The following is a 14,499-nucleotide window of genomic DNA, read 5'->3' as shown; positions in this document are numbered from 1 at the left end:
CCTATGTATCACTTAAGCACACAGTACAAAAGAAAAATAATGACTTGAGTGAGAGAAACAGATAACTTTGATAATATTAAGTATATTTCAATTAAGTATATTCTTTCTTAGCTTTTTTTGGTAAGCACACAATGCAGAGGAGAAAGGAAAAATAACAGCTCTTGGTTTTCATTGCAATCAGCATGCATTGGTGAAACTTCTGCAACGTACCCACATTTGCATTCAGGGACTACAACTAATTGAATGACTGATGTATTGGTGATAGTTCTTTTTCTGCTGATATACCAGGATATTAATTTCTTTTATAGTTTTTCTTCTCCATGGATTTATATACATAAAAAGGTTCCAGCAGGACTTCCCTCTTGCTTTTTCTTTTCTGTTTCTGAGTGAATATTTCAGTATATTTCACTATATTTCCAGCCGTACACACTGGCTCATTGACATGCTTTTATTGAAGGTTAGATGCTCAGTATGAACACCATTTAAGAGGGCCAGATGATTTGGAAGGGCTTGCTCCAGCTGCAAAAAAAAGTTACTATCCAGGCCCTCTGAGCGGAATAGCAGCCTTTCTTTAGTCTTTTTTTTTTAATACCATGTATGAATTTAATTGAATCCCAATGACAAATGAACAAATGTTCAGAGAATTAAGGGAGACTGTGGCAGGAATACTGTATAACAAGTTCTTGAATTCCCTAAGAAGTAATTATGCTCTGCGATTAGGGAATTGTGCCTTAATGTAATTATCCTGTGCTTTAAAGATTAATTTTGTCTGTGATGGCATGCTGTGTTATGTTGGTGCCTCACCACATTATCCATAATCACAGATCACTGTTATCTGTGAAGAGATCCCTCTGGTATAGAGGGACAGACGCACTGTGCATACGTGTCTGAGGACATCATTTTTGTGTCCTGTTTCTATAAGTGTATTGGAAACAAGAACATGGACTGAGGCTGTTCACAGCACTGTCCAGTAGAAAGTTATCAGTATTATGCATAAAATAATAACCAAGTAATTTATTTATCAGCGGTTTTTCACTGAAGTGTGTTCTTTACCAGAGACGTATAGATCATCTTAAAAATAAAAATCCGAGATTTGAATGTACAACATCTTTTTTTTGAATATAGCCTGCAAAACACAACTAAGTGCACACATACACCCACAACCACACACTTGCACACAATCCATGAACAAACAATGTTATGAATATGTGCGTGCGTGGCGGTCTTTTATGATGCCTGTTAAAATTCATTATGCACGTATCATTACCAAATAGCATTTGAAGATGCTTCTAATGAATCCAATTAACACCATGCTTTATTGAAGGGGAGGTGAGCTGCAGTGCTCAGGCTTTACCCGACGGGTGGACAAAAAACATAAAAAATGAAAACACAAAAAAATCATTTGTTCTGTTCAAGACGTTAATGGCTTGGGAAAGATAGAAAAAAAAAAAGACAGAGAAAGAAAGAATACAGGTGTAAATATAAAAGAGCAGCTGGACTCTATGCTGCTATAGGGGTGACGGGCAAAATGAAGAAATACCTGTGTAAATATGAGACACCATTTAGAGGCTAGATGCAATGGAATTCCCCAGTAAATCCAGGAATTATGCAAAACTACTCTACGCATTTGAAGAAATTATCCTCCCTTCACCCACAGTAGAACGCCACACAGAGGTTCTGTTTTAACTACTTACCCTACTGACTCCCCGTCCTCTATCTTCTCCATAATTTGTGCCCAGGATTTCAAAGAAGATGTTGGGGTTAGTGCCGTTGTCAGTGAACTCCAAGAAACTGGTCAGGCCGCTCACCCCGAACTGCAAGGAAACGATTTAGGATGTGTTATTTTTGGTTTATCTTACAATTATTGTTGTTATCATCAAAATTACTGTAATTATTATTGTGATTTTCATCACTATAATAATGTCAGCTTTTTTTTTGTCACTTCTCCCTACATATCTTAGAAAACTAACAGTTTTTTCAGCAAAAAAAAAAAGAAATGGTAACTGTACACAGTGAAACCGAGACACGTATGATTTTTACATCACATTCACATTTATATTATCACAGTCGTAGGTACTGTGTGACATTTGACAGTGATACATAATACAGGTGGTCTCTTGTGATTTTTTTTCTCATCATGGAGGCATTACTTTCACAGTTACTGTGATAGCAAAAGAAGAAACATTCCATTTCACCTACATTCACTTTAGTAACCTTCAGTGAATGGACCAGAACATTATTAATCTGTAGCGTATAAACTGCGAGTCTGCAGACAGGCCAATGTCATACCCCGTGTCATTTTTAGGGATAATTATTTAAGTTACTGTGGTTTTGCCACGCGGATAAATTTGTGCAACTGTCATACGCTGGAGAAGGACTGAAAGGACATGCCGTTGTGTCATGCTGCTGTCATATATTCACTGGGAAAACTTCAGCTTCTGTTGATGTTTGTCAGGATAGAAATTACAGTGATTTGAACTGATGAAAGCAACAACTGTTTATATTTTAGGAAAGTCAAATAAATGTGGTGGAAATGTAACAGACCATTAAAATGAAGCTTATGGGTAATTTCAGTAAGGAAGATCTATAATCACTCATCTGCCTGCTCTACAGGGTGTTAGGCTGCTTTTCTGTTTTCTACAACACTTTCACTTTTCCCCGCTGTCAATCTCAATACTGACATCATCATTCTAGTCCAATCGTCTTTTTACCCGCCTTCTTTGGGGCGATCAGCCTCCAGTTTGCAGGTTAAATCTTTGCTCTCCGTCATTCTCGCTTTCAGACTCTCATTCATGCAACCCACCTCATCCCCAACTTCACCTCACTGACACCTCAGTCAGAGCTTTTCATCTTCACCACCCGCTGATATGCTTTGAAGAACAACTAGTTATATTAGTATGTCTATGGCACTTCATAAGATATGGTAATGTGCTACTGGGATTACTAATCTATGTAAATATTTTATTCACCTGGGATGACTGCACGTATTTAGACGCACAATCAGTATATTGCATGTTTACATCTCTGCATCAACAGCTAAGGCTGAAACATGCCCTTAATAGTCATTTAGGAGAACCAGGATGGAAAAGATGTTTTATTAGGTCTAAGAAGAGAAATAAAATAACAGCGAAATGAAAAAAAAGACTTTTTAATTTTTGGATGCTTGACAGAACTAAGATGAAAATAACAGCGTATGTGCATTATAATAACAGCAAAAATAAATTGAGAATCGTTAAGCCTAGATTTGAAAACACTCTCCCAGGTGCTGCAGAAGATGTAGGGGCTGGGTCACAGGCCTTACAATGCCTTTAAAGTAATCAATAAAATTTTAAAATGAGTCCTAAACCTTAACAGTTTATGTCGCAGAGACTCAAAGGTGGAAATGTTGCAGGCAATACATAGTCTTCTAAGCACAAACACAACGCGCACTTCAGGTGTAATAGCAGCATTTATTCTCCACTCTGAGTTTGTCAATGAACACCAGACAACAACATCAATAGAGCTCCTCATCAACACCTGCAAATTAGTATTTATCATTACCATATTGGCCCCACATACCAAAACACTGATTAAACACACAGGCACGCACAGCAAGTAAAGAACACTGCTGATACAGTGCGAAATGGAACTGATGCCAGGCTGTTGAAATCAACTCTATTACTGCTTAGGGCTCTTTAACAGAGCTCTGCTGAGACAGTCATCAAGGTTGGTTTAGCAGCCGGGGCTGGCTGATGAAAGTGTTGCCAAACCCCAGCCTGATCGCAAGGTGAAGTGCAGAGATAGATATGAAAGCCATTGCGCTGCATTTATTATTGTCTGACACTAATCCTAAATTAGCATTTCACTTGGCTTCATCATTCAGTCAAACTGTCATCCCTGGAGTATGTTTTTTTTTTTTTATTGATATCAAAACAGGGGGCATTGATCCAATTGGATTTAACAGTGATGAAAGTGTTGCCAAACTCACGCTTAAACTCAAGGTGAAATGTTGAGATTCTTAAAATCACAACTGCAGAATGAAGTCCTCTACCTGCCAAAAGCCAAATATGCAGGAACTGAGGAGAACTTGCCGATTGGTGGATTTACGTTCATGCAGCCCTTTGAATGCACGATCACTTGGTGTGTAAGGTGTACTCAGGACAAAGGTAGAAAGCTATCATTAGATTTATTGAACAAAAAATTGATCTCTCTGTGATGAGAACAATATAAAAATTGAGACAGAGTTTTTTCAGAACCTTATCCATTCGCATTCTTCAGTTACAGGTGAAGCCAATATATTAGTCAATTTAGCTATGACTACATCTTGCTGTTTCAGCCAAGGAACAATAAGAGCTGTAAAAAGGTGTCTTGACGTGCAAATATATTCTATCTAAAAGAGAAGTTGATATATTTCAAATATCTTTTAAAAGCTATTTAAAAGAAGGATAAATATCATTTGATTTTTTTGAAAGAGATTGAGATTGATTCAGAACATTTATTATTATTATTATTATTATTATTATCCCAGCTACCATAGGACAAGATGCAGAATACACCCTGGACAGGTCGACAATTCAGTCAACCTGTCTTAGACTTGTGTTAGACACAGGACTAAGTCAGAGAGACAGATTCACACTCACATTCACACCTATGAGCAATTTAGAATCACCAATTAACAGTAAGTGCAAACATGCAACCCACACAAACATGTAAACATGTAAACCCCACAGAGAAAGGCCCCAGGCCAGATGATGGCGTCCAACTCAGGACCTTCATGCTGTGAGGCAACAGTGCTACTATTATTATTATTGTTGTTATCATTATTATTATTACTATGATTATTATTATCCTGGGTTTGAATACACCATCTGGCCAGGGGACATGTAAACTCTGTGGAGTTTGTTCTCCCTGTGTTTGTAGGGGTTGTGTGGTTTCTCGCCAAGTACTCCAGTTCAAAGACATGCATGGAGCTAGGTTAACTTGCGATTCTAACTTGTAGGCATGAAGGTGGGCCCTACAATTGACTGGCAACCTGTCCAGGGTGTACCCTGTGTCTTGCTCCTCACCAGCTGGAATTCCAGGCTCCCGGTGAATTAGATAAGAAGAAGGAAATGGATGATGGATGGATGGATGGATGATTATTTAAACAAAGTTTTTTTTTTTCAAATTGGCATATACACACATATGTGCATACACATACTGCAGGAGACTGATGAAATAGATGGATTGTTTAAAAAAAAAAAAACCAGAAACATTTTCCTGGCTGTCCTTGGGATAGTAAAATTTTGAATAAAATTCCAATATTAATCAGATTATAGTGTTGGTATTACAACATAAATCAATATAAACAGGCTAATAAAATATCCAAGCATTAGTCAGATACTAGAAGTAGTGACTGCAATGTAAAAACATCAAATTAACTTGACTCCTAGATGCCATCACATTTTCCCACCAGTTCCAGTCACTTGTCTTTTACACCAGCCTCACCTTATCCTCATCCCTCATTTCCGTTTCCTTGGCCATTTCTGCCTGCTCCCTGCCATATCATCTTGATTACAAGGGGCTTGTTCAAAATGACTCATCTGAAGAAAGCTCCAAGCCAAGTTCATGCATACGGTAGTACCATGTCCATCTGTATACAACAGAAACTACAGGTCTGTACTATTTGAGAGTATAAAAGCACAAACCGTTATGGAGTCACTTTTGAGTTTTGTTGCAAGTACTCCTCAGCATTTTCACACTGATTTGGCCTTTTCAAAGCCAGGAATTGTGCTCATTAATAACAAATAAATAAATGTCTTTGGCAAAGACAGTGACACCACAAATACTGAAATATTATGAAATAAATAATGCAGAGATTTCAAATGTGAGAAGGAAATGCAGGCAGCACTGGTAGTAAAAAGCATTGAGATGCCAGGGGTGTGTGGAGATGCAGTGGACACAGCTCATTGGCAACCCTTGGGATCCATGTCCAAAACATTATTCTTGGCACAGCATCCGAATGTATATATTACAGATGCCTACAGTGTGGGATACTTCATGCTGATCTAGTGTGTCTGGTACCTCATAATTTCTAAATGTTAAAAAACTGATGGTCTACCTCCAAAAGCACTTCAGGACATGAATAAATGCCAATGTTTTGATGAAGACAAAACAGTCAAGAATTTACAGTCTGGGCTGTGCAGGCTTCAACACACACTAGGGCTACTGAAAAAATCTCCAGTGAATGAATACGCAGACTGTCACAGCCTGCGTGAGAGATGGAGGATCGTGTGATGGACACAGATTAAAAAGAAATTGATATTCAGCATGCAGAAACTGTGCTCCTCTTTTCTCCTGCAGGAGTTGAACACAGGGTTGACAGGGTGTATCACACAATAGATTTGGCCTAAACATTTTTGATGACCCTCTTCTGCACAATGAAATTGATCAAGCATTCAACTCAGGAGCAGAATTTGGAGGGTTTTATACTCATAGCCATTGGGAAATGAATGCTAATGAAATATGGACAATGTCAGAAAACAGCAAACACTTTTTTAGCTTGTTAAACAAATGGTTAGGCTCCGTTTTTTATATACATAATGACAGTGTAATATGCCTTTTTTATATTCTGGTGAAGGTATTGCAATAAAAAAAAACTGTGGTGCCTTACTGCTCTTTTTATGTTTTAAGAGAGCAAGTGTATTATTGAGTGCTGTGCACTAATTTGTATTTCGTCTTAGCACCTAGTGATATGCTACTTTTATAGCATGTGAATCTGAATCTGTTTCATTTCTGCATTCTAATCAGTCTGTAAGGTTTTATATGTATGTCTGTATGGTTTTAAAGTTACACATTTGGGTGCAATGGTGTTGGATTTGAAAACCCATCAGCTATAAATACAAAAGCTGTTTATTAACCTCAGCATGTGACTCATCTTAAACTGGATTGGTTCATTTTTTTGTTGAACTGCATCCTGACTTACTCTGAATTAATGCAAACACAGTTAAAGACAAACTCCTTGTTCAAGCTGGCTATAAGTTTAGGAGCCTAGATCTATTATGCTCTCCACTGGCTGCACAACTATCTGAACTAACATGCCACAGATTTAAATATTGGAAAGAAAATACGATGTTTTATGGAAACTGAACTGGATGTTGCAACACGTAGGCTTATTCTGTGATTGAACAGGTGCTCTATGGCAAGGTCTGTCCGTCATTCATATAATAGTATACGGCTCTCACCGTGGTTTGCTAGAGTTCTAAAGCGTTATGAATGCTTTTTGACACCTTTCAGACTGATACACTGATAATCTAATTGGATACAAACATTGGACAGCTGGCTGTATTTGTGAAGTAGTTAGCAGTAAACAAATCTCTGGATCTTATTAAACTGGGATCAGATTTAATAGGATATAGTTGTTTTCTTGACTAAAAGCCACAGGAAGCTGTAGGTACTGACTCCATATTAATGTCTTAAACGTATCGTACCTCAAGCACCATTAATCTCAAATTAGCATACTAACTATTACCCATTCTGGTTGTTTCAACCTGTCAGGAAGCTATTGTTTATTTTCACCAATAATCACCATCTTCGCTGTCTCTGCTTGCACTCCTGTGACACATGCACTGCATTACTGCATGTACTTCTCATTAATGGTAATTGATGTGTTTAAGACATTGCGAAATGAAGTGAACAGAATAAGTTGCAAGTATGCTCCCTAAAAAAGGTTCACAAGTCTTTAAGCACATATGAAAAGTTCTTACTGTATGAACTGAGGATGCTTGCTTGCAGAACAACAACCAGCTTACCTCTGTGCCTACATCTGTGTATGCTCAGGTAGACTCACCAGAGCAGCCAAGTACACATTATGCTTGCACGCTTGGTGAAACACCTTCTTGTAAGCCTTGAGAGGAAAAAACACAGTGTGCATTTCTTCACCATTTTATACCTTTTTGACAGTATCCAGCATACTCTTGCCTCCCTGCCATGGTTTGGAGTTCTTCCTGATGCAGCTCAGACTGGCCATGCTGTGCCATTTCCTGTCCTCCAACTTTCTGTGGAAGGTATTGGCCAGCAGTAACACTGTATCATAGATGTAGCGGTTGGTGATCTACAGAAAGAAACATAAAAAGGAAGATAAAACAAGGCAATGCAACTTGAATTGTGTGAGAAAATAAAGACAAACTTGTAATCAGTAATAAGTTTCACAAAAAAATAGTCCAAGCCTTTCCATGTTGAACTGCTATTAAAATTAAACAATTTATTTCCAGACAAATCCAGCAGCTTCTTGATCAAAAAAGAAAAATATTACCTTGTCTCCTTAAAAGCAACAGTATACACCCTGACTATGCAGCCAACATTGTTTTTGGGTACATAGATGCTTATAAGTAAGAACAAAAAAAAAGCTTTCAAGATTAAATTAATTAATGTACTGAAAGGTCATTGACACCAAAACAAAAAAAAGTAGGAGACGGGAAGAGTCCACTCATTCTGTGATTGATCATTGTGTAATCTACAGTACCAAGCCTCTTGTCTCTGTGTAAATGGGAACGGGGTAAAATAAATGAACTACAATGATTCCACGCCTACACACAAAAAAGCAAGCACGCAGTGTGGATCCACTCACATTAATGGACAAATGAACACAATCACACAACACAAGCAGAAGCCTTGATCTCTCTAATATTGCATTTTGTACACCAAAAAGAGGCTTTGAACACAATATTTTTTTAATATATTATACTACACAGTGTTTAAATCTTCTTCAACTTTTCCCCCAGTACTTCCATTGCTGTGAAAAAGTATTTGCCAACATCCTGATTTCTTAGTTTTTTAAATATTTGTCACACTTAAACGTTTCAGATCACCAAACTGATTTTAATATTAGACAAAGATAGCCCGAGGAAATACAAAATGCCCATAGCTCTGAATGAACTTTATCCCACTCTTCTCTGGAGAATTGGTATTGTTTATGGCCACCAGTAAATTTCTCATTGGAACTCTCCCATGGATGCCATTTTTGCCCAGTCTCTTTCTGACTGCTGAATCTTGAACTCTGACCTTAACTGAGACAAGTGGGGCCTGCAGTTTTTTAAATGTTGTTCTGGGTTCTTTTGTGACCTCCTGGATGAGTTGCCGACGAGGTCTTGGAGTAATGCTGATAGGCCGGTCACTCCTGGGAAGTTTTCTCTATTTGTGGATAATGGCTCTCAGTGTGGTTTGCTAGTGTTCCAAAGGCTTACAAATGCTTTCGCAACCCCTTTCAGACTGATAGATGTCACCTAGAAAAATGTGATTACATTTTTAATTCATGATTTAAAAGGGGGGTCTAATTACTTTTATCACACAAGACCAGGAAAGTTTGGATAGCTTTTTTCCCTTAACAAATGAAATCATCACATAACATAATGTTGTATTTGCTTGGGTTATCTTTGTCTAATAATACAAATTCTTTAATTATCAGAAACATGCCAGTCAGACAAACATAAAAAAAAAGAATCAAAGACGGGGACAAATACTTTATCCCAGCGCTATAATTAGGCATTTTTGCATGGCAACAAACCCTTGTGGTTGATTCATTCTAACTCAGGTCAAAGATGTTATTCACTGAATAATCTTCAGATATTGTTAAAGTAAAAAAACAACCAGCAAAACAAACAAACAAAATAAAACAAAAAACCTGCTTTATAATGTTTAAAACATAGCTGTTTATGTTAGATGGGATATTGTAATTCAGACGCAGACATTCATGGCCAAAGCCTCACAGTATATAACAGCCAAGCTTACAGGTATACCTCATACAGAATACAAACATTAAATCATAAAACGTAAGGGATGGAACCAGGTTTTTTGGTTTCTTAAAAAGTTGGCATGGGGGATGAAAGGATAACAAAAGATATTGTCTTTCTTACTGCTTATCAAACTGTTTACTGACAGTCAGGACAAAAGGACATGCCAAATTTTCCTCACATCTAACTTCTTTCAAAGTATCTTAGCTTTCACAGCATTGTTTTATGTCTTCCACGTGGTGATTTTCTTTATCGTTCTTTTTCTTTTAAAATTAAAGGGAAAATCTACTGCTCCGTGGGGAGCTTGGTTTCGGCTCTCCGAGCAAGCTTTGTATGTGAGTGTGTGTGCGTGTGCTTGTGTGGTCAGCCTGAGTTGATGTGCTTCATTGCAGTGTGAAATTGGGCTTCTGGGCCACTCTCTGACCGCTGAGCTGATCTGCTTCCTCATCTCAAGCTCGCTCTCTCCCACTCGCTCTCTCTCATGTCCTCCTCATCCTCATCATTGTTTTGTTTTTCATTCAGCCATTCATCAGTCTGCATATGGAAATGAACATGGATTCAGCAAGTGTGTGACTTTTGAGCTCACTCTTTTTGCTAGATACCCAAAAACACATTGCCCTTGACTTAAACGACTTACACTTGCATGTTGACACCTATATTATATAAACACATGCATTTCCTTATCTTTCCTCTATGAACGTCTACAAGCAGCTAGTAGGCAAAAGTCTAGAAACAAACTCTTCCAGATATCCAAATCTTTCAATGTGATTCTAACATTCATCAAACATGTTCCTCCAGGGTCTTGCGCATCCACATAAATCAACAGCATATTAATTTAATTTGATATTTTTGTCTTGACACATAAATGAGACTGTGCTCCCTTTTCTCTGTTCTCATTTGATGGCAGCTTGATGACTCACATAAAAATAAAAAAATACATATATTGCGTACGTATTGCCACCCCAGGGGCCATTTACAAAAATAGTAAACAAAATGTGAAGATGGAAAAATAAACTGTCACTCTGTGTTTTCCATAGCCATACTGTAAATGAAATGTGAGGTGTTACATAAAACTGCATAAGGATGTGGTCAAAAATGATTAATTTTACAGGTTAAAAAAAGCCTCAGTAACAATGGATGGATGACTGGACAACATCAGACCAGCAGGCCTGCTGTAATTGAAAGCTTTAGGATCAAGTGACATGTTTAAATGTCGTACTGAAACACCTGTTGCATGTTTAAAAGATGCAAAAACAGAGCAAAGCAGAGGAACATTTGCCCATAGTAGTTTCTGTCTCTGTTTAAATAAACCCACATTATTCAGACACAGTGTGAACCAGTATATGTAATGATACTGGAATCTACTGCATGGGTCAAAATTAAATACAGCCATCACACATATAATTACCTGCCCTCCCCCTTGTGTTTGCATCCTCTTTCCTTCTTTCTTATCTGCTCGTATCTCTCTACTCCCTTACCTATCTCTTCATTCTTTCTTGGTGTGACCGGGCAAAGTAAATGATAATTGCCTTGCCCCAATCTAAAGGAGGCTGAGAAAGGATTTTTCTGTCACCCAGACCAAGGAGCTGTCTAGCATCTCCAGACTTCTTCTCTTTGGGAATTTATTTTTCTTCTTTTTGGGATGTAGGTCCTGGTACTCTGTTTTTCCAAGGCTTTATTTATTTAGCTTTCCTGCCTCATTAGTTTGGGAATGGAAGTTTTGGGTCATAAGGCTCATTTCATGGATGGCCAGTCTTTTTGTCTTTTTTGCTGCTAAACACAAATTGGGGTGTGGCATCAGCTTCATTGAGAGTCACAGAAAAAACAAAACAAAATAGCAAGTACACTTTAATACATTTAAGTGTGGTCCCTTAAGTTTCAAATACTTGTTTCTGGCGACATTATTAGGATTATTAAAATTAAGATTTTTCTCATTAGAAATTAAAGTTAATTAAAGTTGTCATTGTACTAGATTAAAGATCGTTTTGCTTTTTGTACACTTTGTTCTGTTCTAGAGAGAAATTATAGTGGAAATGAAAAAGTGACAATTTCTGAAATTTTCTGGAAACCTATTGGAAGTTCAAAATGTGAAATTTCCCTTTTATAAACATATCCAGTCTTTAAGTGATGACATGATGAATCCTGCTTCCGGGCCCAAACTACCCTGCGTTTAAAAAGGCTGTTGTGTTTTTAACATGTTTTAAAGCTTTGTATCTTGTTCTATTTAATCTCAACAAGCTCCTAAAAACAGTCAGTGATTGCTGTTGGCCTCTCTCGGTTTTTATTACCGCTATTCATTTTAAAGCTCGGTTTTTAAAACCTTACGATGTAACTACAGCCCAGCCCATGCAGCAGTATATGAATGACTAACCTCGTATTGTGGATGGATTATCTCAGTTGTTCTCCTGGCTGAAGTTTGGTCCGTTTACAGCATCCTGATTGACTGCATTTGTCCCTGACCATCGAGAATCCTCACGTTAACTTTTATCGAGTGGAAAAAAGTTAGCGTTCATCCTCCAGCTTCACTGTTTATATTATGCTAACATAGCTGTTTCGCTAGCGATCACGTAGCACATCGTTATATACAGTGTTGGGGAGTAACGGAATACATGTACCGCCGTTACGTATTTAGAATACAAAATATGAGTAACTGTATTCCGTTACAGTTACCGTTTAAAAAGGTGGTATTCAGAATACAGTTACTATGGTGAAATTAATGGATTACACGGTGGTACTTTCCTGTTTCATATTGTCGCGGGTCAGGACTGTTTGGGTTTGTTTGACAGCTACGTTCTGTTGTTCCAGGCGGTTACAGGGTGACGCGCTCTCTCTCTGCGTGTTTCCTGGGTGAGAGAGCGCTTTTTTGTTGTTGTTGTGCTAAGCTAAAAGGCAGAATGCTACAGGCATGGCCCTAAAGAATGTTGCCTCATGGACAGTGTAGTCCGTGCTGCAGGGAGAATGGACTGCCATACACGTTATGTGTCTGTGAGCAGTGTTGGGAAGGTTACTTTTAAAATGTATTCCATTACAGAATACTGAATACATGCCCCAAAATGTATTCTGTAACGTATTCCGTTACGTTACTCAATGAGAGTAACGTATTCTGAATACTTTGGATTACTTAATATATTATCATGCTGTTTACAACTACGTGAATGTACTATTGCTGTGATTTATTACTGTTACTGAAGGTCCGCGGCTCCGAACCGTAGTAAAGGGACCTCTGGCTAATACGGTGGGTTCGTGTCGGGCTGGTAGCCGAAAAATAGCTTTACTTTGTTGTCTGGGTCAACTTTGTTTGCCAGAGACAGAGAGAGGCGCTGAAAGGCTGCTCCAACGGAACTTATTTTTTCCGGAGGAAAACACGAACACAGTGTACAGTCGAGTCTTAATAGCTTACTTACAAATGGGCTCCTCAGGCACTCTTCTTGGCTGCAGTGGTTATTATTATATTTACATGCTTCCAGCTCCCGTTTTTGCTCCGTGACAGCTCGGACTTTTCCTTTCTCTCCCTCCTCGCGCTCACAGACACATAACGTGTATGGTAGTCCATTCTCGCTGCGGCACCGACTACACTGCCCATGAGGCTACATTCTTTAGGGCCATGCCTGTAGCATTCTGCCTTTTAGCTTAGCACAACAACAACAACAAAAAAGTGCTCTCTCACCCAGGAAACACGCAGAGAGAGAGAGCGTCACCCTGTAACCATGGCAACCGTAACGCTGCCGCCTGGAACAACAGAACGTAGCTGTCAAACAAACCCAAACAGTCCTGACCCGCGACAATATGAAACAGGAAAGTACCGCCGTGTAATCCCTTTATTTCACCAAAGTAACTGTATTCTGAATACCACCTTTTTAAACGGTAACTGTAACGGAATACAGTTACTCATATTTTGTATTCTAAATACGTAACGGCGGTACATGTATTCCGTTACTCCCCAACACTGTCTGTGAGCGAGGGAGGGAGAGAAAGGAAAAGTCCGAGCTGTCACGGAGCAAAAACGGGAACTGGAAGCATGTAAATATAATAATAACCACTGCAGCCAAGAAGAGTGTCTGACGAGCCCAGCTGTAAGTAAGCTATTAAGACTCAACTGTACACTGTGTTCGTGTTTTCCTCCGGAAAAAATAAGTTCCGTTGGAGCAGCCTTTCAACGCCTCTCTCTGTCTCTGGCAAGCAAAGTTGACCCAGACAACAAAGTAAAGCTATTTTTCGGCTACCAGCCCCACACGGAACCCACCGTATTAGTCAGAGGTCCCTTTACTACGGTTCGGAGCCGCGGACCTTCAGTAACAGTAATAAATCACAGCAATAGTACATTCACGTAGTTGTAAACAGCATGATAATATATTAAGTAATCCAAAGTATTCAGAATACGTTACTCTCATTGAGTAACGTAACGGAATACGTTACAGAATACATTTTGGGGCATGTATTCAGTATTCTGTAATGGAATACATTTTAAAAGTAACCTTCCCAACACTGGTTATATACTAGCCAAACTTCAGTAACCCTACAAACCTTTTAGCCGCTGCTGTTTACTTTCCTGTCTTCATTTATGTTGGAAGTGACAGCAGAGCTGTACATCTTAATTTGTTTCAGAAATTCCTCAGTCAGAACATGGTATATTATATTTAGATTGAAACTAGCGAACTAACTCCCTGCTAACTTCTAACTCTATTAAATTTCATAAATTCTGTTTTGATGGATGTCTGGATGCTAAACTTAATTGTTACACCTGGTAGAG

At 38.5% G+C, this 14,499-nt stretch overlaps 1 protein-coding gene across 5 annotated transcripts in view; it reads right to left on the bottom strand.

Annotated features, from left to right (window-relative positions):
- The window catches only part of grid2 (glutamate receptor, ionotropic, delta 2), a 520,752-nt gene that overhangs the window by 143,047 nt on the left and 363,206 nt on the right, over window positions 1-14,499 (bottom strand). For all 5 annotated transcript variants that reach the window (XR_010095293.1, XR_010095292.1, XM_063489804.1 and 2 more), the window contains exons 7-8: window positions 7,910-8,071; window positions 1,695-1,814 (exon numbers count right to left, since the gene is read on the bottom strand). Coding sequence is in view for 3 of the 5 variants with exons in the window: in XM_063489804.1 (XP_063345874.1) it covers window positions 1,695-1,814; window positions 7,910-8,071 (282 nt within the window). In the remaining 2 variants the exon portion in view is untranslated. The remainder of the gene's footprint in view (window positions 1-1,694; window positions 1,815-7,909; window positions 8,072-14,499) is intronic.

Source organism: Pelmatolapia mariae, linkage group LG12 (genome assembly GCF_036321145.2).
Source record: "Pelmatolapia mariae isolate MD_Pm_ZW linkage group LG12, Pm_UMD_F_2, whole genome shotgun sequence".
NCBI lineage: Eukaryota > Metazoa > Chordata > Actinopteri > Cichliformes > Cichlidae > Pelmatolapia > Pelmatolapia mariae.
This window is presented reverse-complemented; position numbering and strand designations above follow the sequence as displayed.